This window comes from Odocoileus virginianus, chromosome 8 (genome assembly GCF_023699985.2).
Source record: "Odocoileus virginianus isolate 20LAN1187 ecotype Illinois chromosome 8, Ovbor_1.2, whole genome shotgun sequence".
In the NCBI taxonomy this organism is placed as follows: domain Eukaryota; kingdom Metazoa; phylum Chordata; class Mammalia; order Artiodactyla; family Cervidae; genus Odocoileus; species Odocoileus virginianus.
Window position 1 is genome coordinate 10,295,866 of NC_069681.1, and position 25,733 is coordinate 10,321,598.

General features: G+C 37.8%; 1 protein-coding gene across 1 annotated transcript in view; it reads right to left on the reverse strand.

Moving 5' to 3' along the window:
* Positions 1-142: 142 nt before the first annotated feature.
* Positions 143-25,733, reverse strand: part of ELF1 (E74 like ETS transcription factor 1) — a 116,386-nt gene continuing 90,795 nt past the window's right edge. Inside the window, 7 exon segments of the mRNA XM_070471167.1 lie at positions 143-2,199; positions 9,834-10,212; positions 10,215-10,276; positions 11,214-11,406; positions 12,126-12,209; positions 19,410-19,577; positions 21,067-21,174. Coding sequence (XP_070327268.1) covers positions 1,605-2,199; positions 9,834-10,212; positions 10,215-10,276; positions 11,214-11,406; positions 12,126-12,209; positions 19,410-19,577; positions 21,067-21,174 — 1,589 coding nt within the window. The 3' untranslated portion in view covers positions 143-1,604.

The window sequence follows — 25,733 nt, forward strand, 5'->3', positions numbered from 1 at the left end:
GCATTGTAGAAAGGAAAACTGAGAAGATAACATTCTGCAAGTCTTATCTGACTAATGGAAGCTATTATATAAACATTTAGTAGCATTGTAATACTAGTAAGATTTTCTATTAAGAAACACTTGCTTGAAAACAAAAAACACAGAATTTTTACATGATTTATTTAATAATAAACCAATTAAAGATACAAAAATGTTTAGAGGATTCCAAAATTTAAATTTTTGTTTAAATACAAATTCACTCTGTAATATGAAAACATATAACATTAGACCTCTAAACATAATGATTTTTTCATCTACAAAAATTACTTTTTGCTATACTAAAAAATTGCAAGAAACAATTTTTCTTGTGAAGTTAAATGTACATTATTTACAGATGAAAAAGTAATCTAAAAAGTAATCTAGAAACATGGATATATAATGTATATTATCTTTGTATGTAATTCCCCCTCCCCCACTCCCAATAAAAAAAAGATCCAAAATATAAAGCAACTACAGTTTTATAGCAACTGACTACTCAGTCAGATTAGCCAAGGCTTGGTTGCTTTCTGGGCCCTTAAAGAGCCCTGACTCTTTCAGAATAGCAGTATATCATTTAGCACTCAGCAACGTAAGTTTACTAGTGGATCACAGTGCACAGGGGCCTAAAGAGTTAATGAACAAACAATTTAGGAAGAAATCAGGTTCATAGCAGGTCTTACAGATAATAGAAAAATGAATTTTGTAGGGCCATTAATTTTCTGTAGTATTTTAGTTATATTTACATTAGGAGATAAGCTGATAATGTTTTAATTGATACTAACTTTGATAAATTGATAAATCTGATAAATTGAGAAAAGATAGGAGTTAGAATCATAAAATTTAGAACTAGATGGGAAATTGGAGAACTAGATAGGAATTAGATAGGAGTTGGAGTCTAATCCAATACACCATTCCTCTTAGGAGGCCCAGAAGATCAAGTGGCTTGCCCAAGGTTACAGAGCTAGTCAGCAGGAGAACCACTCTTAGGCTGATGCTTTTCTATTATCCTGCTTCTGAAACAGGTTTAGCCCTATCATGGGGACATTTCAATTTTTGAAGTTATATTTTACATAGGCATAGCTCAACATACAGTGCAACAAACTAAAGTCAATCTAAGTGAAATCATAATTTTAACAAAGCATAAAATAGGTGTCTTGGATTTCAGAGAGTCAAGACTTAACCTTTGATACAGTGGAATGAAAACAGCTCCTATATAAATTTCCTGATGTCTTACATTTAAGTATTGTGTTTACAAAAGAATCAGAAAAGCTAATGCAATATAAAATTTAAAATGGTGCTTGTAAAATGCTTATGATATAACCACTGAAAAAAATCTCAAAAGAATGTCTTCATAGTATAAAACGCCTGTTCCTTCACAACTGAATTCTGAAACTTCTGGAGGACAAACAGAAGCCTTTGGGTTTTCCCCCCTCATCTACCAAAGTCAAATTAACTGTTACTAACTTTTAACAAGTAACTACAAAATGAGGAACGGTGTGGAGGATTTATCTTAGAATCAATAGTTTGCAGACAATCAAAAATGTTCAGTTAAACAACAACCATCTGTAATTCCTTTGGCGTATTCCTCAGAAGGAGCTGGGTTCCAGCAGTTCGTTTTTTATAGCTACCTGCGAAGGAAACCCATTGGAGACCACCATCACGTAAGGCTGTGGCTGCGGCTCGGGGTGCTCCGCGCCTTCTTTCACAGCCTCTCCAGCCTCCATTTTCACTTCTTCCTGTATGTGAGTCTTTGCCTCTTGAGCCTTGATAACTGAAGTGATTACAGTGCCAGGTGGGTGAGCAACCAGCTGTGAACTGTGCTGAGAAAAGGTCGCCATGGGCGTGGTGGCGCTGAAGGGCGGAGACGAAGCCGCGCTGACGGCTCCGTTGCAGACAGTCGGGACGCTGCTGGTGAGGACCTGCTGCACGTGGGCAGGACTCAGGACGATGGAGGGCGGGGAGCCCGGCTTCTGAGGCTGCAGCACCACGTTTTCTTTGAGGACTGTCATGGGCTGTGAGGATGGGATGGCTTGTAAGATGAATTTCTGAGATCCAGCAGCTGACGACGGGTCTGCGCTGGCTATCACTGTTGTGATCGGCACTGTCTGGAGTGTTACCGTGTGCAAATGCTGATTCCCAGGAGATACCACCACTGGAACTTGGGCTGGAGTCTGTATGGTCCTATTGAGATTACGAAATAAAAGTGAGGAAAGAAGCATATTCTACATTGTTGAAAACACTTGACAAGTCACTTGAACAAAACATGAGTTATTCATTTCAAATGCTCCTTCCCTTTATTTCCAACACAACGAAAACACTGTGCCAGACCCAGCATTAAACACTGCACATACAGAAATGGCCAACAAAAAATTCTCAGTCCATTAACTATAATGCCATCTGTGAAAAAAACAGTCTGTATAAAGCACTACATTAACACAAATGGGGAATCAATTTTTTGTTGAAGGAGGGTATCAAAATGTTTCCCAAGGAAGTTACACATAAGCTGCCTGACAGAAAATTAGTAATATATAGATATGTATATATATACATATCTATCTAGCTATATATATTTTTTGTGCTGAACCATGCAGCTTACGGGATCTTAGTAACCTGACCAGGGATCAGTTCCGGCCTTTGGCAAAATGCAGAGCCCTAACCACTGGACTGCCAGGTAATTTTCGAAAATTAGGAATTTTTAAACAAATATTGGATTCACTATCATTTTAATATTTGAGGGATAATGTCATCTGTAAGTCCAACCAAATTACAAAACTTCACATGATTATAATTGTTTTCGACCTGTTTTGGCTCAGACGGTAAAGAGTCTGCCTGCAGTGTGGGAGATCCAGGTTCGATCCCTGGGTCGGGAAGATCCCCTGGAGAAGGAAATGGCAACCCACTGCAGTATTCTTGCCTGGAAAATTCCATGGACGAAGGAGCGTGGCAGGCTACAGTCCATGGGGTCGCAAAGAGTCAGACACGACTGAGCGACTTCACTTTTCTATTATATAGAGAAAGCACTCAATTAACTAAAATTAAACAATAGTTCAACCTTAAACATATATGTGATAGAATTATTAGAAGAATTTTAATAATTCACGGCTCATATTACATAAAACAAGTCATGAATATAATTAACTCATGAGGGTTCTTTAGGATGGCAGAGAGAACAAAAGGTAAGGGCAAATCTTGGCAAAAATAAACAAAGGTTGTTTTAGAGATGTGTTTTCTCAGCTCAAGTAATTTGCAAAAATTTTAATCATAAAGGTACAATTTTAACATAAAATCCAGTTTGTATAAATTGTTAATTCTATTTATTGAAGAAAAGAGGTACATAAATGGTATTATAAGTCAATCTAATTTTTAAAGTTCACAGCTATGAAATTTATACTCATGGCTATTGTCAATACAAAACAAATGTTGTTGAACAGACTCAGCATCTGGATCTCAACTGTGTTTCCTCTGCATTCTATAAAGCTATTTTACAAAAGAGAGAGGATTGCTATTTTAAATGGCTAAGAGCCGGATTAGTCCCCATAAACGAAATGTTAATTATTGCCAGGAGACTATCACAGGTAAATTTTATCAAGTTACAGTTATGTGGCCTGTCTCATGTGAAAAATGAAATTCTAGAGCAGAAACCAAATGGGTAAGGTAGAAGATGACTGAGTACAACTCAGGAGACATTAAGAGGAAGCAGAAAGACACAGGCTAGCTGGAGCCCACACCCACACATGCAGGATACTGTTTCTCAAGTTCCATTTGTCACCACAGTGACCACTGTGAGAACCAGTCCACGGCAGGATGTCAGCAGCCCTTCTGAAGGACACTGCTAGAAGAGAATATGAGTCAGGTAATGAAGATTTACTAGGTTGGCAGGGTATGGCTAGGAATAAAGGCCAGATATACTAATACAACTGGGCAGGCAGTGATGAGTTGGAAGGATATAGAATAACTTGGGGAACTAGGGCACTTTTCCCAAATACACTGTACCTCCCTTTTTCCCTGCCTGCTTAAAATCAGGACATCCTGGGTAGAATCTAAGCCTGTAAATGGTAGCTGACCCTACAGAATGATACCATTTTTTAAGTAAAAAAGATCCAAGAGCTTCCCATGCCAAGAGCTCATGTACACATACATACAGATAAAATAGAATTTGGCACATAGAAAGCATACAGAATGTATCTATAAATATGTATAGCCTGGCCACCCAATAAGAATTATTATCACAATTTTCCACATGAAAAAAATTAATGCAGAAAGAAGCTGAACAGCTCACATAAGGTGAGCAGTTAGATAGGAAAAGGGATCGGTCAACTACAGAGCCTGTGTGCTTAACCATTACAGCACACTGTCACTTAAGTACTGAATAACTTCAAGTGAAGAGGGATACTTAGCATTAGAGTTTTAAACAGTAGGGAGTTATACACCCACACACCCCTTTCTCTTTCCCTCTCTCAGGTATGATATCAGTTCAGTTCAGTAGTTCAGTCATGTCCAACTCTTTGTGAGCAATAATGTACTTGGAAAAGGTCCATGTTGCTAATCAGGGCTACCATGAGACATTCAATGCCTTTTACTGAAGTCAGAAAGAGATGGCCCTTTCCTGGGCTTCTGACTGCCATCTGCCAGAAAATATATATACTGACCTAAAATACCTGCAGTGTAAATATACTGGCTATTTGAACAAATTATAAAACAATAAATTTTCACTAATAAAAAATTCAGAGATTAAAGGATTAAATATTATGCAGCCTTTTCCCAACCACAGGAATTAGCATAATTTTTTTCTTAGTTAATTATTAAACTGTCAGTTGTATCTCGTTATAATTATATTGCACAACAAAGGTTACATTACAGTTAACTACTTTTAAAAAGCCCAAGCTGCTTGTAACCAACTGGTACAATATTGGTTATTTAAAGTTCTTCAAACTTTCTGAAGCTAAGAAAGACATACAATATAATATTTGGCTTTTGCTGAATATCTACTCAGCTGTCAGGAAGTGTCATTTAATTGTTAGAACCACCTGTCAGGTTAAATAATATCATCTTCATTTTATAGATGAGGAAACAGAATAGTTGGTTAATGTAATCCAATGTCATATCTAATAATTGACAAGGGTTGTAGGGCGAGAATTTTATGCCCAAATTCTTCCTACTCCATTAGATTGTTTTTAAAGTAACTTATACATTATATATTGATATTTTTAGAGGCTAATTTATTTAAAAGACCCTAAGACACATCACCGACTCGATGGACATGAGTTTGAGTAAACTCCGGGAGTTGGTGATGGACAGGGAGGCCTGGCGTGCTGTGATTCATGGGGTCGCAAAGAGTCGGATACGACTGAGCAACTGAACTGAACTGAACTGAACTGAAGACAAACTTAGTGCTTGGAAAAACACTGTAGAGAAACAAGTTATACTGGGTAGGTATATGGACTTCCAAGTTTACCAAGGGACAATTTTAGGAAAATACTTTACTAGAGGTTTATTTTTGTGAAGCCAAAGTTAAGATTTGTAAACCTGAACACATATACCATAAATCAATTAAGAAAAGTTTAATCAATTTCAACATAGACACAGTTGGCCTTCCATACTCATGGCTCCACATCCACAGATTCCACCAACCTCCCCCAGAAATATCCAGGTGAGTCTGGATATCCCCAGGTGAAAATATCCAGCCTCACCTCCCCCAAAATTCCAGAAAGTTCCAAATCACACAGCTTGAATGATCTGCCACATGCTGGCAACTACTTACATAGCATTTATACTGTATTAGGTATTATAAGTAATCCAGAGATGATTTGAAGTATACGGGAGGATATGTGAAGGTTATATACTAATATTAGCCATTTTACATAAGGGGCACCCTCAGATTTTGGAGTCTGAAGGGAGTTCTGGAAATAATCCCCTGAGGACACTGAGGGATGATCATTCTATGTGCAATTGTGTGAGATAAAAAGAAACGAGCAAAGGAAAAACAGAGAAGAAATATGTTCCTAATTCTCGGTAAACAAGTGATAATTCTTGTGATCATGTGAATTAACCGAGAGTATGTCAGATCACTAAGTTCACTGCTTCAGACTACACTGCTTGCATTAAAACACTATCTCCACCACTATCTCCACCTGTGACCAGGCTCCTTGGCCTCTCTTTGCCTCAGTTTCCTCAACTGTAAAATAGGAATACTGAATATTACCTATACCTCATTGTGCAATAAGGATTCTATACTTTAATATATGTAAAGTATATGCAATATAGAGTGCTTTGAAAGTTATCAGTTCCTGTTACACTAATTTAATAATTAATCTAAATTTAAGTCATAAGTATTCTACCTTCTCTCAACTACAGAAAAAAATATTTCAAAGGTCTTTGGTTTTTTAAAAAACTAGTCAAGAAAGATATAGTCAAATTTCTATAACTTTTCTGAGGAGTGATAATATGGTTACTTGGGATGTCTGTATTCTTAAAAGAGTTATACATTGAAATATTTAGGGGTAAAATGTCATGGTGATTTCAACTGACTTGACAAATACCCAAACAAACAGAAAAAGGGTATAAATAAATATTGAGAGAAAGCAAATAAGGCAAAAAAAACAAATATCAATTGTAAATCCAGCTGGATGGCAAACAGGTGTTCAATGTACTATTTCGACCCTTCCATATTTTGAAATTTCTACAGTTAAAAGTTGGCATAACTACAGTGAAAATAAGTAGGACTTGTGGGAGGAAAATAAAATACAACCAAATGAGAGAGGAATTGTTTTAAAATCAAACAAATGATTAAGAATGTATGTGGATATAACTGATTCACTTTGCTGTACAACAGAAACTAATGCAACACTGTAAAGCAACTATACCCCAATTTAAAAAATGGATGTAGGTACACAGATGGTCATATAAATATACAATAACTTCTACAGGAAGAAACTGTGTTTTGGAAATTCTCTGGTGGACCAGTGGTTAGTTCTTGACACTTCCACTGCCATGGGCCTAGTTCAATCCCTGGTCAGGGAACTAAGATCCCTCTTGTGAGCCGCAAGACATGATCAAAAAAAAAGAATAAAAAATTGTGTTTTAAAGTTTGAAGAGTTAATTAAATTTTATATTTGCTCATTTTATAAGTAGTCCACTTAGAGAACTCCTTATTCTAAAACGAGATAAAGAATAATCATATATACTACTTCCACACAAATTCTATGAATATGGGGTGTTCTGTGTCAGACTATGTTAGGTTCTGGAAAAAGGATAGTGGCTAGAAGGTAACTTCTACAGATTTAAATGGATAGCAGGAGACAGGCATTAAAGTTACCTGAAAACCTGGGTTATGTACTGGAGCATGGTATAGGCAAGCAGTCAGCTTCAGCTGGAAGGAATTCTGAGCAGAGCCAGAGCTGGCAGTGGAAGCTACGCAAACTGGACAGCACTCTGTATGCAAAAGAGACCTAACAGAAGCTGCAAGAAGTCAACACCACGAGTGCTAACTCCTGACCAATTAGACAAAGGATGGCTCTGGCCAGAAACATCACACAATGAGAGGCATCGGTAACACGGAGGGTGGAGGAAAAAAACAGGAGAAAGAGGAATCAGGCAGAGAGTCCACAGAACTCTTTTTTACCTTCTGAGCCACAAGGGAAGCCCACAGAACTCTCAGAGAATGTAAAAATGAAGATTCTGAAAGGTATACCAAAGACAGCTTGAAAATCACAGGAAGGAAGTTTTTTAATTACAACCCTTTAATACCTGGCACTGAGTCTTATTCAGAAACTGACATTCAAGTAATAAAGTATCCAATATAATACCATAATTTATTATCTTTCAGAGCTCGAGCTGTGTGTTTTTGTTATTGTTGTTTTTCTTCTGGTTTGTTTTTATTCTCAAGGTCTAAAAAGGAACCTTTGATCAAAGATGCTAAAAAAAAAAAAAACTGAATTCATCCAAGAAGGGAGTCCCAGTGATCCGCTGTGGCCACTGCATGTTTCTCATCAACACAAACACAATGGAGACAAAGAGCCTAGAAACCAATGGGAGGAACCACATAATTCCAATTAGATATTCAGTCATCGTAAGTAACCAACAGAACTTAAGAGGAAAATAAAGTATTAAAAGGAAAACATAGTTAAGTAAGTACTTGTTTAATTAAGATAGGAAAAATGTGACCTATGCTCCTCACACGTCAATAATTCAAGATAATTCAATTCTCTTAAACTCATCAAAAGTTTAATGGAGCGTACAACAAAGACTGAATGGTCTAATAGGTCTGTTTTGATTCTAGGTAATTCATGGGCAACAGATGGGGAAACAGTGGAAACACTGTCAGATTTATTTTGGGGGGCTCCAAAATCACTACAGATGGTGATTGCAGCCATGAAATCAAGACGCTTACTCCTTGGAAGGAAAGTTTTGACCAACCTACAGGGCATATTAAAAAGCAGAGACAAAGGAAAAAAAAAAAAAAAAGCAGAGACATTACTTTGCCAACAAAGGTCCATCTAGTCAAGGCTATGGTTTTTCCAGTGGTCATGTATGGATGTGAGAGTTGGACTGTGAAGAAATCTGAGCACCAAAAAATTGATGCTTATGAACTGTGGTGTTGGAGGAGACTCTTGAGAGTCCCTTGGACTGCAAGGAGATCCAACCAGTCCATCCTGAAGGAGATCAGTCCTGGGTGTTCATTGGAAGGACTGATGCTGAAGCTGAAACTCCAATACTTTGGCCACCTGATGCGAAGAGTTGACTCATTGGAAAAGACCCTGATGCTGGAAGGCAGTGGGGCAGGGGGAGAAGGGGACGACAGAGGATGACATGGCTGGATGGCATCACCGACTCGATGGACATGAGTTTGAGTAAACTCCAGGAGTTGGTGATGGACAGGGAGGCCTGGCGTGCTGCGGTTCATAGGGTCACAAAGACTAAAACACGACTGAGCAACTGAACTGAATGCTTACTTCAAGATCAACTGAATAAAAATCCAGCATTTATGCTAGAGAATATACAACTGTAACACAGGAGTCAGCTAATGAAAATAATCAAAAGAATCATATTTATTGGATTTGGAAGGGCTCTTGTAATTCATGTTCTGGAAATTCACAGCAGTAGAAACTAAAAAAAAGAACCCTGAAAATGTCCACTTAATTTTCTGCCTTCCTCTTTTATCCCCATTCTAAATCAGTCAAAACCAGCCACAAGTTTGTGCAAATAAGACAGTCTAAGTTGTTGTTACACTTTGTTAAGATATGTCATCTCTGGGGGAATGAGGCAGATTTTATTTGATTAAACCAAAAAACTATTCCTCCAACTATGCCACTCTACAAACCTGAAAAAGAGGACCTTTGATTCCTGGCCTCCCTACCTGTTTGACTATTCTGGATACTATCTGAGAAGACTGTTATCTTCCCAAGGAATAATGCGTATTTCTTAGAACTCAATGCATCCCAAAGTGTCATTATCCGTAAATGTATGTTATATTTTTACAGCTTGTAACTTTGTCCCCAAAAAGATCTGAAACCATTCCCTGGATTTTCTTGTATGTGGATCTCTTCTTATATGAATCAATCAGTTATACAAAACTATATAGGACTGATTCAAATTGGTAGAATCACATCAAGTGCTGTCAAAGTTTAAAAATAACAAATCACTGATAAAATCAGAGGACTGATGCCTTGCTGCTGAAACAATCTGTTGACCAAAAGTTCTAGCTTGAAATCTATATCATTTTTATTTTCACTTCTGAATCCCGACGCATTGAACCAAAAATGACTCTTGTCAGAACATGACACAATGATCTGCACCAGTCCCTTTAGCTTTCTCACCTAATACTCGGAACGGAAGGATTTATCGTCTCCTCTGGCATGCTGCTGGCTGCTCCTGCTTCCGGAACAGCTTGTGCCGGCTGCACCACGTGAATAGTCCGGAAGAGCTGGGTAGGGTACGGAGTCTGTGTGGACTGTACTGTCCTCAGGGCCTCGGACGGCTGCGCAGCTTCCATGGCATCTTTGGGTTTTGCAGCTTTCGCATTCCCTGGTTTGAGAACTGTAGTGGTTCCTCCTTTCATCCCTGGACTTGAGGATGCTCTCGATCGACTTGCTGGGTTCCTACTCGAAGTGGTTGTTGACGGCAGTGACGGATCTGAAGACTCTATGCTGCAACTTGGATCCTCGTCATCTATATAAATAAGGTCTTTCGGCATATCTTAAACTGATACACCAAGCGCTGACCTTCTACTTTTGCCAGAATACCCCTTTGGTAATAGTACCTATTCAAAACAGACAATTTTATCAATACTGTAGTCGGTTAAACACAAACTAAAATAATATTCAACACAGCAAAATTTCTGTAATCATAAACAAGAGTTTAAAGTTGGAAACAAACAAGTGAGAAAAGAATTTCTAAATGAAGGGTAGTTATTTTCTCTTCCATAGCTTACTATAATGTCCCTACCTGTTTTAATGTTGATTCAGTAAGTCTGAAACAATTTTCTGTGTAAAACTTAATGATGTACAAATAGATATGATTCAAGTTTTGTCACTGATTCTAATTAGATCAAGAACCTAAAAAGTGTGAGCTAAGAAATAAAATGCAAATTATAACTAAATAGTTCTGGTTTAAAAACGTTATCAAGTTATCAGATCTGGTTGTTTCCAATAAGTTTTTCTCAAACATATCCAGATCTTGACGACTAAATGACATTATCAAAGAAAAACAAACTAAAAGTGAGTTTAAGAGGTATCTCTGTTCAACATTTTCACGATGGTTAATATTATTCTTGAAGCATTAATTTATTCCAACATAATGTATCATAGCTGAGGTTCATGCTTAAAAATGCACCCTCTTATTAAGTACCTGCATACCAACATTTGTTATTTTGTGCTGAATTTAAGTTTAATGGCTCAAAACATATGAGCCTTGTGGTCAATGTACAATGCCTGATGGTAGTTTAACATTTTCTGACCTCTTCATAAATAAAATATCCATTATTTGCATGAAGATTTTGGGGGGAAGGAGAACATTTTCCCAGACTGAAATAATATTTCAATTTAAATACTCACTTCTATAAGTAGTATGGTTTTAGCACTTCAATAGTAAAATTCACCATTTCTAAAGAAAACCCTCTGACTTTTTAGAACTTACCTGCTTTCTAGTATTTAAGAAACAATATTCTTCACACCATGAACTACAGAAATTTCACATACCTGAGAGCTCTTCCCATGGTCTCATAATTCATGTCAGGTTTGTTTTTGTGTTTCCCCCACAACCTGGATACTGCTTTAGAATCTACCAATTTAAAAATGCCTTTTTCTCGCTGAGTCCATTTGATGTATTTAGGACAAGTAGCTTTGTCCTGGAGCAGTGCCAGTAAAAACTCCCAAAGATAAATTGTGTTTCCTGAAACAAAAGCAATTTCTTGTTAACTGAACCAAAACTTTATTTGAAAGAGCACAATAAACACAACTAAAGGTCTTAATAAGTTCCATCTATAATTATATAAAACAAGTTACACAGTTCAGTTAGTACTGGTGATATAATGGTCATAATTTCTAGAGCCTAATATAGATCTTTTTATTAATCCCACATAAGTTATCTGAATAGAGCAATCCTGCCAATTAGATTTGTGATGACCTAGGGAGAAAGCATTGTAAGAAATTTTCTTTCAGCCTCTTTAAGAACCATTATTACATAGAAGAAAAGGAAAAAGAAATGTAAAAAACCTTTCAATAGTTGTTCTTTTTATATTAAGAGCCAGCAGATTAGCCTTAACAATTTTCTTCAAATTTGGGAAGCAGTTATGAAAATATTAAAACTCCAAGACACCGTAATAAAGTGTCTGTGCACTGAAAACCTAATGTGGCTGAATTCTTCCAAGAGACTCATTATTAAATGAAAGGATGGACGATTTTGACAGGGAAGTGAAAATCCTAATGGATTTCTTGGGCTACATTATTACCAGTATTTCTACAGAAAGTGGTAACTATGCATGGGGCAGCAATAAGATCCATTTCAATAAAATCTGGTGGTTTCTACTTACAGTATGCAGATATTTTAGAGCACTCTGAATGTTACTTGATCTATAAATATTATAAGGAAACTACAGGAGTAGTACTTACCCTTCCCATCTTTGTTTTTCTTCTTCACAGATATGTTTGGTGTAGTGGCTGGGGAATCTGGACGTGATGGTTTAGTTTTTCTCCCTGAAATCACAATGGCTCTACATAAATATTTGCCCTCAAAAGTGATAGAAAATGGATAATTTAGCTGTTTATAAAAGCTTTTTTGGTCATTTATCCTCAATTTCAAGTGCCAAGTATTTTATACATGGAACACATGTTGGTTTCCTAAATACTACCTATCAAAAGGAAAATAACTTCAGTAAAAAATTAACATAGGTTAGATCACAGACACTTTTATGTAGGAAACAATACTTTGGCTCATTTGTAAAAATGAGATTAAATTGAAACTTTAATTTTATCTTTCAGGTGATAATTCTTAACATTTAAATGAACGTTACTGATATTGATAAAACTTGGGCTTCAAAATTAAGCCATATAAGTCTGCCTGCCTCTTGGTTGGTTCTCAAATATTGGAAACTACCCAAAACTTCTAGATATAAAAAATAAGGTTAAACTGAGGTTAAATTTTTGTGAACCACATACTCAATTTTTATTTTCTTGTGTATTTTTAAACATCTTATTCTATATTTCTTTCAATTTACAGCAAACAAACTTTATGGTTATCCATCACCCAGCCCCAGATAAGTCAGAGTTAAAAGTGTATTTTGTTCAGCCTTAGTCTGGGTCAACCAACTATTCTAAAGCCATGTTTATGATCTCTTCTCCCCTTATCTAGAGCCATAACCTGGCAGCAATGCTGCCTATGACTTAGGTTGGGGCAATGATGCTGTCTGAACAGACTACTACCCTGCATGAGAGAGACAATGGAGATTAAGCGTAAATGGATACTTCAGTCAGTATTTCTAACCACAATGTTCTTGAATTTGACTCTCTGATCTAGATCACAAGGGCAAATGCTGAGGTAATTTAGGGAAGTAACTTAAAAAAGAAGAATTCTAGGGCTAAAGTCACAAGGTTAGTAGCAACACAAGACAAGTTCAGTTGTTCAGTCCTGTCCGACTCTTTGCGATCCCATGGACTGCAGCAGGCAAGGCCTCTCTGTCCATCACCAACTCCTGGAGCTTGCTCAAACTCATGTCCATCGAGTCAGTGATGCCATCCAACCATCTCATCCTCTGTCATCCCTTTCTCCTCCTGCCTTCAATCTTTACCAGCATCAGGGTCTTTTCCAATGAGTCAGTTCTTTACACCAGGTGGCCAAAGTATTGGAGTTTCAGCTTCAGCATCAGTCCTTCCAATGAATATTCAGGACTGATTTTCTTTAGGATGGACTGATTGGATCTCCTTGCAGTCCAAGGGACTCTCAAGAGTCTTCTCCAACACCATAGTTCAAAAGCATCAATTCTTTGGCACTCAGCTTTCCTTATGGTTCAACTATCACATCCATATATGACTACTGGAAAAACCATAGTCTTTGAATAGACAGACTTTTGTCAGCAAAGGAATGTCTCTGCTTTTTAATATGCTGTCTAGGTTGGTCATAACTTTTCTTCCAAGGAGCAAGCATCTTTCAATTTCATGGCTGCAGTCACAATCTGCAGTGATTTTGGAGCCCCAGAAATAAAGTCTCTCACTGTTTCCATTGTTTCCCCATCTATTTGCTATGAAGTAATGGGACTGAATGCCATGATTTTAGTTTTTTGAATGTTGAGTTTTAAGCCAACTTTTTCACTCTCCTCTTTCACTTTCATCAAGAGGCTCCTTAGTTCCTCTCCACTTTGTGCCATAAGGGTGGTGTCATCTGCATATCTGAGGTTATTGATATTTCTCCTGGCAATCTTGTTTCCAGTTTATGCTTCATCCAGCCCAGCATTTCACATGATGTACTCTGCATATAAGTTAAATAAGCAGAGTGACAATATACAGCCTTGATGTACTCCTTTCCCAATCTGGAATCAGTCTGTTAATAGCAACACATCCCAAGACAAACTGAATAGGAAAACACTTCTGAAGTTAAGGTGAGTAAGAGTCAAGGGAAGTGAAAAGTGAAAGTGAAAGTCACTCAGTCGTGTCAGACTCTTTGTGATCCATATGGAATTCTCCAGGCCAGAATACTGGAGTGGGTAACCTTTCCCTTCTCCAGGGGATCTTCCCAATCCAGAGATCAAACCCAGGTCTCCCACACTGCAGGCGGATTCTTTACCAGCTGAGCTACAAAGGAAGCCTATCTTTTCTCCAGGAGATCTTCCCAACCCAGGAATCAAACTGGGGTCTCCTGCATTGCAGGCGAATTCTTTACCAACTGGGCTATGAGGAGAAGAGAGTCAAAAGAGTCATTCTTCAGGCCTGGCCCCTCCTGAGACTACCAGATGTATACACATGGAAAACAGGCAGCTTGGTGCCTCAACCTCCATCACTGCAGACATCTGCAGAGAACCTACAGAGATTTCTAGCTAACTGTGTTTATGACTGTGAGGATTAGAAGCCAGACTTCAGTCAGCTGCTATCCTTCTGACTGTTTTATTTTCTCTCATTTTTCTCTTTTTTAAAAAATTTCTTTATTTGGCTGTGCTGGATCAGTCGCGGCATGCGGGATCTTTGATCTTCACTGCAAATGCAGGAACTTTAGTTGCCGCATGTGGGATCTAGATTCCTGACCAGGGACAGAGTCTGGGTCCCCTGCATCGGGAGCTCAGAGTCTTAGCCACTGGACCAGCAGGGAAGTCCCGATAGTACTGTTTTTATCCCACTGTTTTACTCCACCAGTGTCAGTCACAGCAGATACTGTCAGTAGCATACCCAGCATCCATCCTCTCCATCATCTTCCTCACTGTTCATGGTGACGATGCACACAGCGTCACATGAACTATAGGTTAATTGGGTATATAAATTTTGTGAAGTTATTTCTCCTGATACGTTGAACATATCCAGCCCTTTCAGCCTTTCGTGGGAGCTTGCAGCCAATTCAATAATCAATCCTCATCAGGTAATGCAGTTTCTCCCTGACTGGTCCATTTCTTCTTTTTTTTTTCTCTTGTTTTGGCTGTGGGTTGCAAGGAGTCTTTGATGTTCCACATTTTTTAGCATAATCTATTTCAGCCTGCATCTGTTTTACTTATGCTACTCAGGAGTCACTATGCTGGGATTAACATCATTCTGGAAAATTTCTCAGTCATCTTTGAATATTGCTTCTTCCTCACTCTACACATTCTCCGTTCCTGGAGCTCTGATTAAACGTGTAGATCTTCTCAAGCAATCCTCACATCTCCAACTCTTCTATTATCTTTTACTCTACATCAGCTCTAGATTGGAGCTCACTGATTCTCTCTTCAGCAGTGACTCATTTGCTATTTAACCCATATATTATGTGTCCTATCTGGTTCCTTATCATGTCAGTCTTTCACCATTAAGTAGGATATTAGTCTTTTACTTTCTAAAAACAGCTTTATTGAGGTATAACTGACATACAGTAAACCTGCTTATGCTTAAAGTTTATAATCTGATAAGTTTTTACATATGTGTACACCTGTGAAACCATCACTCAAGATAATGAACATATCTTCACTCCCTAAAGTGCGTTTGTAATCCTCACTTTCCCCACCCTGCCCAATCCACAGGTAACCAACCACTCATTTTCTATCATTATAGATTAATTTACACTTTGTACAATTTCATATAAACAGAAACATACTCTTCTTTTATGGCAGGGGGGTGGGAATCTGGCTCTTTTCCCCTAGTATAATTATTTTGAGGTTCATCCATTTTTGTCTTATGTACCATTTTCTTGCTGAATGGTCTTTCATCGTATGGATATTACCACATGTTTAATCCAATCAGCAGCTGACGGACTGGGTCATTTCCAGTTTGGGGCTGTTGCAGATAAAGCTGCTAAGAACATTCATTCATGAATAAGTTTTTCTCTTAAATGTACAGTTTCACTTCTTCTGGGTAAATACCGAGTAGCAGAATGGCTGGGTCATGTGTTAAGTATACATAAAGTTTCTTAATGAACTGTCATACTGTTTGCCAAAAACTATCTTCTCCACGCAGGAAGGTGGGGTAATCACACCTCATTGGTTTCCTATTTTCCAGGGATCGCTGGCTTTTGTTGACTGATGTTCACTTTCTTTAGAACCACTGCTTCAGATATTTTGTTTGTGGTTGCAGTTGTTTCAAACAGGAGGGTAAATCTGGGTTCTGTTTTTATTTTTTCCAGTTTTATTGCTATATAACTGACATATTGTATAAGTTTAAGGTATACAACACAATGTGAGATACGGCATACTCTCCACCCCACCCCCCTCCATGATGAGACCCAACAAATGATTCAGAGGTGAGATAGATTTCCAGTGTATTTCAAAATGCCAGCCTCAAAAAGTAGCTCGAGAATGCACCCCAGCTCTCAGCCTCCCTAGGAAAGAGTTTCAAAGCACCAGAGAAGTGGAAAAATAGGGTGAAGAGAGAGTTTCCTCACATCATTTAAAAGCAGTTCAATGTCCCAATCCCCCTCCTACCAAATAAATGACTCTTGATTTTTTTCTAGCTATCTTATGGTGTGAAGAGCTATCTTAACTGTGGTTTTGATTTATACTGCCCTGATGACTAGTGATATTTAGCATCTTTGCTTGTACATGTTGGCTGTTTATATGTCTTCTTCAGAAAAATGTCTATTCAGGTTCTCTGCCCATTCTTTAATTGGATTTTTTTTTCCTATTGTGTTATATGAGTTGCTTATATATTTTGGATATTAACCCCTTATCCAATCCATGATTTACAAATATTTTCTCCCATTCTGCAGGTTGCATTTTCATTTTGCTGACAGTTTCTTTTGCTGTGCAGAGACTCTTGAGTTTATTGTAGTTCCACTTATTAATCTTAGCCTTTGTAAAGCTTGTGCTTTTGGTATCATATCCAAAAAACGGTTGCTACATCAGGTGCTATTACTCCATCTTGACTAGAGAAGGAAGTTTCACCTGCTATTTTTTAATAGTCTCATTCTTTGACCATATTTTCTATTCTTTTGCATTAATAATTATAATCATATTCATTGGAAGTTTCTATTTGATAATTCTATTATCTGAGGTTCATAGTGAACTAACCTTAGGATTTATTTTTTTTGAATTCTAGTTTATTGTTGGACAACAGTGTTTCACACACACATCAAGCAGGCCAAAATAATAGTAATAGTTATAAACCACAACTTCATAGTCAAGGAAAAAAAAGAAAACTTTTATCACTGGCCTTTTTAACCATAAAAGTTAACCTGGTTAACTTTAACATAACCTGGTCATAAAAACCAGGTACTTATGGTACAGCTATGTACATGCACAAAAAGGGTTACTGGCATGCTCGAAATAAGATTGATTTTTTTTTTTGTAGTTTTTTTCTTTTTAACAACATTTTCTTTCTCCTTTGAGATTATAATGAACATGGTCACACCACAAGGAAAGTCAGAAGTAGGAGAGAGAATGCTGGGAAGACTGGTTTGCTCATCTGAGATCACTAAAAATGGCTGATCCCTACGATATGTACAAAAATATAAAATGTAAATATAAAACACAAATTTCCCTTTCAAAAGTACTTTAAGAGAACAACCCTGGGCCTTGGGAGTTTTGGTTCCTTTTCCCTCTCCAGTTGCAAGTTCAGGTTGTGCGGCTCTGGCTCCACAGTGGGGAGCACGTGGCACCTGCAGGCGGCGGGCAGGCCGGGCTCCACCTGACCGTTAGGTTCCGAGACGCCAAGGGGAGGCTGGATGGGCTACAGCAGCCTTTTCTGTAAGCTTAACTTCTCCTTTCTCGCTGTCTAGTCCTCCTCATCCATCTTCCGCGTTTTTGCGTCAGTGTCAGCATCCCCATCATCTTCAGCTGCTGCTTTGCCCACAGCTGCCTCAGACGCCTCATCTTCATCGCCACCCTCTTCCCCACCATCACCTTCCTCCTCCTCTCCCTCCCCAACTCCTTCCTCTTCTTCACCCACCGCACTGTCAGCCTCCTGTTCCCCATCTTCCTCATTCTCAGCATTCCCATTAGCAGGTCCTCGCTCCCGTTCCCCGTCTCCCCCACAGCTTCTTGAAGTCCTTGGCAGTGATCCTGGAGCTGGTGTCCACGGCTGCACTGGCACGATGGGGCCCGTGAAATCATGCAGCAAACTGGAAAGAGAGCAGGAGGGCGAGCACTCTGGCGATGAAGCTGCCGGAGTCCACAGTGGAGGCAGAGCTGGAGGTGGCTGAGCGCGCGAGGAGCCAGACGCGGCGACAGCACAAAGACAGCTCCTGAGAGCAGCCAGTGGGGGAAACCAGAATTCCCTATGTCTGCTGCTCCTCATTCAAGAGGTATCTTTCTTATGTGGACATACTTGGCTGGACATTCCTGAAGTCAGTGATAATTTAAAATCTAGTCATAAACCTAGGTTAAGGTAAACCTAGGATTATGAATTCTCAAAAGAACAATTTTTCCACTCAGCTACAAAATACAAATTTCCTTAACATCTGTCTGTGCCAATGGGTGGATTGTTTTTCCCCTTAGGGTACAGCCTTCCAAGGACCCCATGAATTATATGCTGAGTTCTCTAATATCCATTTTGCTTTGGACCAAGACTTTAGCATGTGCCTCTATTTGGAATATAAAACCAAGTCCCCTGGACTTCCAGACTGACATATTCTTCTCAGCCCTTCAGAGCTGTTGCAGTGTCAGCTCATTCTTACTGTTGTTATTGTCCCCTTCACCTTTGGCTCTTGAAACTTGTCTTAATTTCAAGTGAAATTAGGTTACACAGTGGCTGCTGATGCCATAAACCAAGATATTAAACTCAACATATTAAACAAGCTGGAGCAGAATCAAAAGGCAAAGAAAGGGAAACGTGTCAGTGTTAGGATGTTAAGTATGGTTCTAATTTGTGAACACTTTAAAATTCCCTCTGCACGTTGTATCCTCTTCAATTACTTACCTGCTGATTTACCACTTGTCTTCTTCCCACTGGAATCTTTATGAGAATCTATGCTGGTGGTTATCAAACTATGTTCTCCAGGAGAAAGCTGAACTGGTCTTATCCCTGAGCTCTTTTGGAGCTTGGATAAAAGGCTTTAGATACAAGACTGAGGCTTAAAAAGTTGGGAAAAATCCCTTTTCCAGAAGACAGTCCAAATATTTTAAAAGTATAATTCTTAAAAAATGAATCTAATAAGAAGAAATAACTCAATTTGTTTTATACCAATTTTATCTTACAGAAGTTTTGATTGGTGTAGAAATATCCTTGAATAAAAGCTACCTTTAGATTCCACATCAAGAGTGGACTGTGGAACAGTCCAGATTACCCACCTACCTTTCTTTCTCTTAGGTTGCTCTGGTGATGAGGGTCCTGGTGAGTGTGCATATGTCTCTTGGACGTGCTGAGTTTCCATCACTTCAGGAATCCCATCTAGTGTGACGGATACATGGGTGACTGGGGCAACAACAATGTCATCTTCAGAGGAACTAAATATATTATTATCTAATGGGAATAAAAGCAACTTTGTATTATAAATCAAAATAATTTCATAAAATATTTCCTATTTCTTTGAAGATTAAAGGAGAAATGAAATCTTGAATCTAGCCCCTGGTTTTTACTTCCTCTGCCCTAAGTCAAGTTCGCTGGATCAGTCCAGGCTTGACTGGACCATTCAATGTCTTCCTGACTTGACTTCCTATCCCCAGTCCATCCTGTCTCTCTTCTGCATTTTTCGCATTGCTGCTAAAGTTTTTCTCCAATACCTAAGTCTGATCTGACCATATCTATAAAAACTTTACAGAGTGAAAATTAGAAAGAAGAATAAAACTGACATACTTTCTCATTGTTTACAGGTGGAAAAAAGATAAGAACAATCAAACTCCATAGCATACCATTTTGAACATCCACAATATGTAACCCATTGTGAAACATTACTTTAATTATACCAAAACATTTGAAGCTTATACCTCTCGTTCTTTCACAGATCTATGTCGTTGATTCAATGGATTCCGTCTGCCTTGAATGCCCTTTCCTGCCTTCTTCTACACATGAAAAGCTTATTTGTCACTAACAGCCCAGGTCAAAACATTCCTTCCAAAAAGTCAGTCACCAGTATTTTCAGCTAGAGAAATCTCTCCTTCCAGAATACTCTGTTATCCCTCTTTTGGCCTTTATTTTTGGCTTTTACAGTTATTTACATAAATAACTATCTTCAAAAGAAAACTGGAAGCTTGAGGAAAGAAACAAAATCTATTCATTTCTGTATCATGTTATTGCCTAATGCATTGCTATGCATATAGAAAACCCTCAATAAACGTCTTAAATTGATTTAATAATAACTCATTTTATAAGTCTGACCACTTTCTTGTCAGAAAAGTCCAAAGGAGAACATGGATTTAAAAGCAAATCAATAAATGTGGTAGTAAATTTTATGCCATGAAGTCTTAGAAAACATTTCAATGGATTTTTGCCTATTCACTGATGAATAATGACAGAAATCACTAAAATTTTAATTGTTTGGACCCTAAATACACTAATACTTCACCAATGAGGTTAAGAAGATACTCTGCACGATCTCTGTGACACCTAAATTACCTTTTTATTCTCAAAGTCTTCATTCCTCAAATCTAAAAAAAAAAATCCTGTTTGAACACTTTAATAAAGATGCCTCAACCAGTACTGTACCTTAAAATGCACTTAGGATGCTAAAAAAATAAAACGTGACTCTGGTCTCTTGATGTTTATCATCTAAAACAGAGAGACGACAGGAAAAGTTTTTCAAAGCATATAGCCATAGTGCTACCATAGAGCATAGGAAACTATACCCAACATCCTGTGATAAACCGTAACAGACAAGAATATGAAAAAGAATGTACGTATATGTATGTGTGTTACTGAGTCCCTCTGCTGTACAGCAGAAATAAACACATTATAAATCAACTACACTTTAAAATTGAACAAGCATAGGAGCGAGAGCAGACGTGACACTCACTCATGCGCTTCTCACCCAGCATGGGGCCGGGAGAGTCCATGTTCAGGAGTGCCTCAGCAGCCTCAATGGTCTCGATTGTTTCGTCCCCGTTACGACAGGAAGCTTCGACTACAACACATTTAAACAGAGAGCAGAATTAGCACAAGACATCTGTTGTTCTAAAAAACACAGGTTTGGGAATTTCCTGGTGGTCCAGGGATGAGGACTCTGCCCTTCCACCGCGGGGGCCCAGGTTCAATCCCCAATTGGGGAACTAAGATCCAGTTCCTCCATAATAGTTAAAACCAGAAAAGATAAATACTTCAAAAAGCCTAGTAAAGTTATTAAAACAGAACACTTCCTATTAAAAACTTAAGCCTTCTATTTAAAATCTTGTATGTATAACTATTTAATTACATAGTAATTAAGAAAATATTACAAGGAGAATTTCAAATTACTTCTTTGTCAAGCTTTTATAATGTGAAATATCAAACATACACAAAAGTAGAGGAAATCATACAATGAACTGAATGTATCAAGGGCCCAGTTTCAATATTTAAAATCAATTTTCCTTAATCTATACTCCCCAGCTCAAAAAAGACACAAGATTATTTCAAAGTGAACCTCAGACAGCCTGTCATTCATTGTAAATATTATAGTATACAGACAATGCCATGGTCACATCTTTTACAAATTAATTATTCTTTAAATCAGATATCCATTTAATAATGAAATTTCTCTATCTCAGATTTTTTTTTAAAGTTGGCTTGTTCACAACAGATTTCAAACAAATTTCATGCATTACACTTGGTGGCATATACCCTCCTTCCTATTTTTTCTGTTTTGCTGTTTATCTTAAGAGAAACAGGGTCAATCTGTTTGTAGTTTCCCACATTTTAGATTGTGCTGATTATATCTCTGTGGTGCCACTTACCACAGCCCTCCCCCATGTATTTCCTGTAAACTGGTAGTTATTTCTACAAGACTGACTTGATTCACATTCAGTTTTTCGGCAAGAGTACTTGAAGGTGATGCTGTGTGATTCTATGTGCTTTTTGAAAGTAGGTTGTCTTTCTTCAGTACTGCTAGACTGAGAATCAGTTTCAAGTGTTGTCAGCCTGATCCAGTTATCATTAAATTTTCCAACAGCCTTTCATCTAAAGGCTTTAGCAGTTATTGATGACAGTTTGCCTAGATCCAGGAGTTCATTAGGGATTCCAAAACGGTGATAATCATAATCTTATCATTCCTCTCCCATTTATTAGCTAGAATTCTCTACAAAGAAGAACTTGCTGTCATCAACTATCTGGTTACCCTGAGCCACGGTTTATACAATAAAGGCAAATTAAATGCTTGGGTCTTTTTCTGTTATTCACTAGTTTTCAGAGTAAAAAATGGGATCTTTCAAAAGTGACCACTGAGTTTAAAAGATTTTTATTAGTTTCTAGTTTATGTTTCTATGTTTAGATATAAGCAAACACATACATATCATTTTTACTCTCTCCCTTATCTTAAATAATAAATAACTATTCATGCTGTACTGACCCTTGCTTTTTAAATTTCATATACACTACAAATCATTCCACAGCTATATACAGAAATCAAACTACCTTTTGAATTTCAAAAAACATAGAGCAAATTTAATACCAGTGATCTAATTTGTAAAAGTTTATTACCCTCAGCCTCAGTGCTCAGGGCAGGAAATGTAAAATAAATTGGTGAGTCCTACATAAAACAGGAATGAAAATCAAAAAAGAAGTACAAGTAAGCTTTTAAAAATACAGAAAAAATGTTTTCCCATCATTAAATGGATTATATAAATAATTTATATTTATATTATAATTATTTTATAAGATATAAAATAATTTCTTGTAGGCAACAGTAAAACCCACAAGCTTTTTTTTTCCTTCCAGTTTTACTGAGATATAATTGACATGCAGCATTGTGTGAGTTTATGGTGTACAGCATAAGGATTTGATCATTTCAATCATGAAATGATTATCACAATAAGTTTAGTGAATACCCATCATTTCACATAGATATAAAATTAAGGACACAGAAAAACTTTTCTTGGGATGAGAACTGAAGAAGTACTCTTAATTTTTATACATAACGTGCCTCAGTGTTACATTTATCATATTGTACGTTATATCTCTAGTACTTTTTTTATCTTCTAAATGAATGTGTGTGCCTTTTGACCTTTGTCCAATTCTCATTCCCCTCTCCCCCTCCCTCTGGTAACCACAAATTTGATCTCATTTTCTGTGAGTCTATTTACTTGTTTTCAAAGTACACCTGACCTACAACACTGTTACTTCCTCAACATAGTGATTGGGTATTTCTATACATTTCAAAATGATCACTACCATGTCCAGTTATGAAATGTTACCATACTAAGACACACAGTTATTTACTATACTCCCCACACTGTACAAAGTAATACATATATATATATATATATATATATATATATATATACACACACACACACACACATAAAGCTATTCATCACTTAAGTTTAAATGCATTTTAACATGCTGGAGAGGGTGTGGAGAAAAGGGAACCCTCTTACACTGTTGGTGGGAATGCAAATTAGTACAGCCACTATGGAAAACAGTGTGGAGATTTCTTAAAAAGCTGGAAATAGAACTGCCATATGACCCAGCAATCCCACTTCTGGGCACACACACTGAGGAAACCAGATCTGAAAGAGACACGTGCACCCCAATGTTCATTGCAGCACTGTTTATAATAGCCAGGACATGGAAGCAACCCAGATGCCCATCAGCAGACGAATGGATGAGGAAGCTGTGGTACATATCCACCATGGAATATTACTCAGCCATTAAAAAGAATTCATTTGAATCAATTCTAATGAGATGGATGAAACTGGAGCCCATTATACAGAGCGAAGTAAGCCAGAAAGATAAAGACCATTACAGTATACTAACACATATATATGGACTTTAGAAAGATGGTAATGATAACCCTATATGCAAAACAGAAAAAGAGACTCAGATGTATAGAACAGACTTGTGGACTCTGGGAGAAGGCGAGGGTGGGATGTTTCAAGAGAACAGCATTGAAACATGTATATTATCTAGGGTGAAACAGATCACCAGCCCAGGTTGGGTGCATGAGACAAGTGCTCGGGCCTGGTGCACTGGGAAGACCCAGAGGGATCGGGTGGAGAGGGAGGTGGGAGGGGGGACTGGGGTGGGGAATACATGTAAATCCATGGCTAATTCATTTCAATGTAAGACAAAAACTACTGTAATGATGTAAAGTAATTAGCCTCCAACTAATAAAAATAAATGGAAAAAATAAATAAATAAATAAATGCATTTTAACAACTCTGCATTTGTAAAATTAATTTATTTTAATTGGAGGCTAATTACAATATTGTAGTGGTTTTTGCCATACACTGACATGAATCAGCCATGGACAACCCTGCATTTTTACTCTCCAACTCCATGTTTACTGTTTTTTGACATCATGCTATACATATTTTTGTTCTGTGTATCTCAACTACAATTATTATGGATATAGATGATTTCACTATGCTTGTCTTTTAACCCTTCTACACGGCTAATTTACTCTTTGCCTTCCTTTCATGATTTTCATGTTTCAAGTTGTGGCCTTTTCTTTTTCAGTTAGAAAAGTCCCTGTAACATTTCCTATAAAGTTGCTTTGTGGGTGCAGAACTCTTTTAGCTTTTTTTGCTTGTCTGTAAAACTTGATCTCACCACCAAATGTGAATGAAAACCTTGCTGGGTAGAGTGTTCTTGGTTGTAGATTTTTCCATTTCAGCACTTTAAATATAAGGAACCATTCCCTTCTGTTCTGCAGGGTTTCTGCTGAAAAGTCACCTCGTAGCCTTTTCAGGTCCTCTTGATTGTAACTTACTGCTTTGCCCTTGCTGCTTTTAAAATCCTTGTTTTATCTTTAATTTTTGCCACTTTAATTAAAGTGTGTCTTGGTGTGGTTCTTCTTGGGTTGATCTTGTTTGGGATTCTCTCTGCTTCCTGGACCTGGATGTCTGTGTTCTTTCCCAGATTAGGAAAGCTTTCAGTTATTATGTCTTCAAATATGTTCTCTGCCCCTTTCTCTCTCTTCTCCTCTGGGACCCATATAATACAAATATTAGTACACATGATGTTGTCTGACAGGTCTCTTAAACTGTCTTCATTTCTTTTTACCATTTTTCCTTTTTCCATTCAGCTTCAGTGATTTCCAACACTGTTTCCAGCTTCCTGATCCAGTCCTCTGTATCATTTAATCTACTGTTGATTCCTTCTAGCACATTTTCATTTCAGTTCTTGTATTCTTGCTCTCTGTTTGGTCGGTCTTTACATTTTCTAACTCTGGTAAAAACTTCTAACTTCCTGCTCTATCATCCGTTCCTCACCAGAGTTCCTTGAACATGTCTACAATCATTACCGTGAGCTCTCTGTACGGTAGATCACCAGTCTCCACTTGACTCAGTTGTTCTTCTGGGGTCTCATCTTCATTTAGAAGATTACTTCTCTGTCACCTCGCTCCGTCTAACTTGCTCTTTTTATCTCCGTATCTGGTGGGCTGGTTGCATTTCCCGATCTTGGAGGAGTGGTCTTTCGTAGGAGACTTCCTATGCCTCCCAGCCCCGCTCTCCCCCTGGTCACCAGCGCTATGAGCTCTGGGGCGCCCCC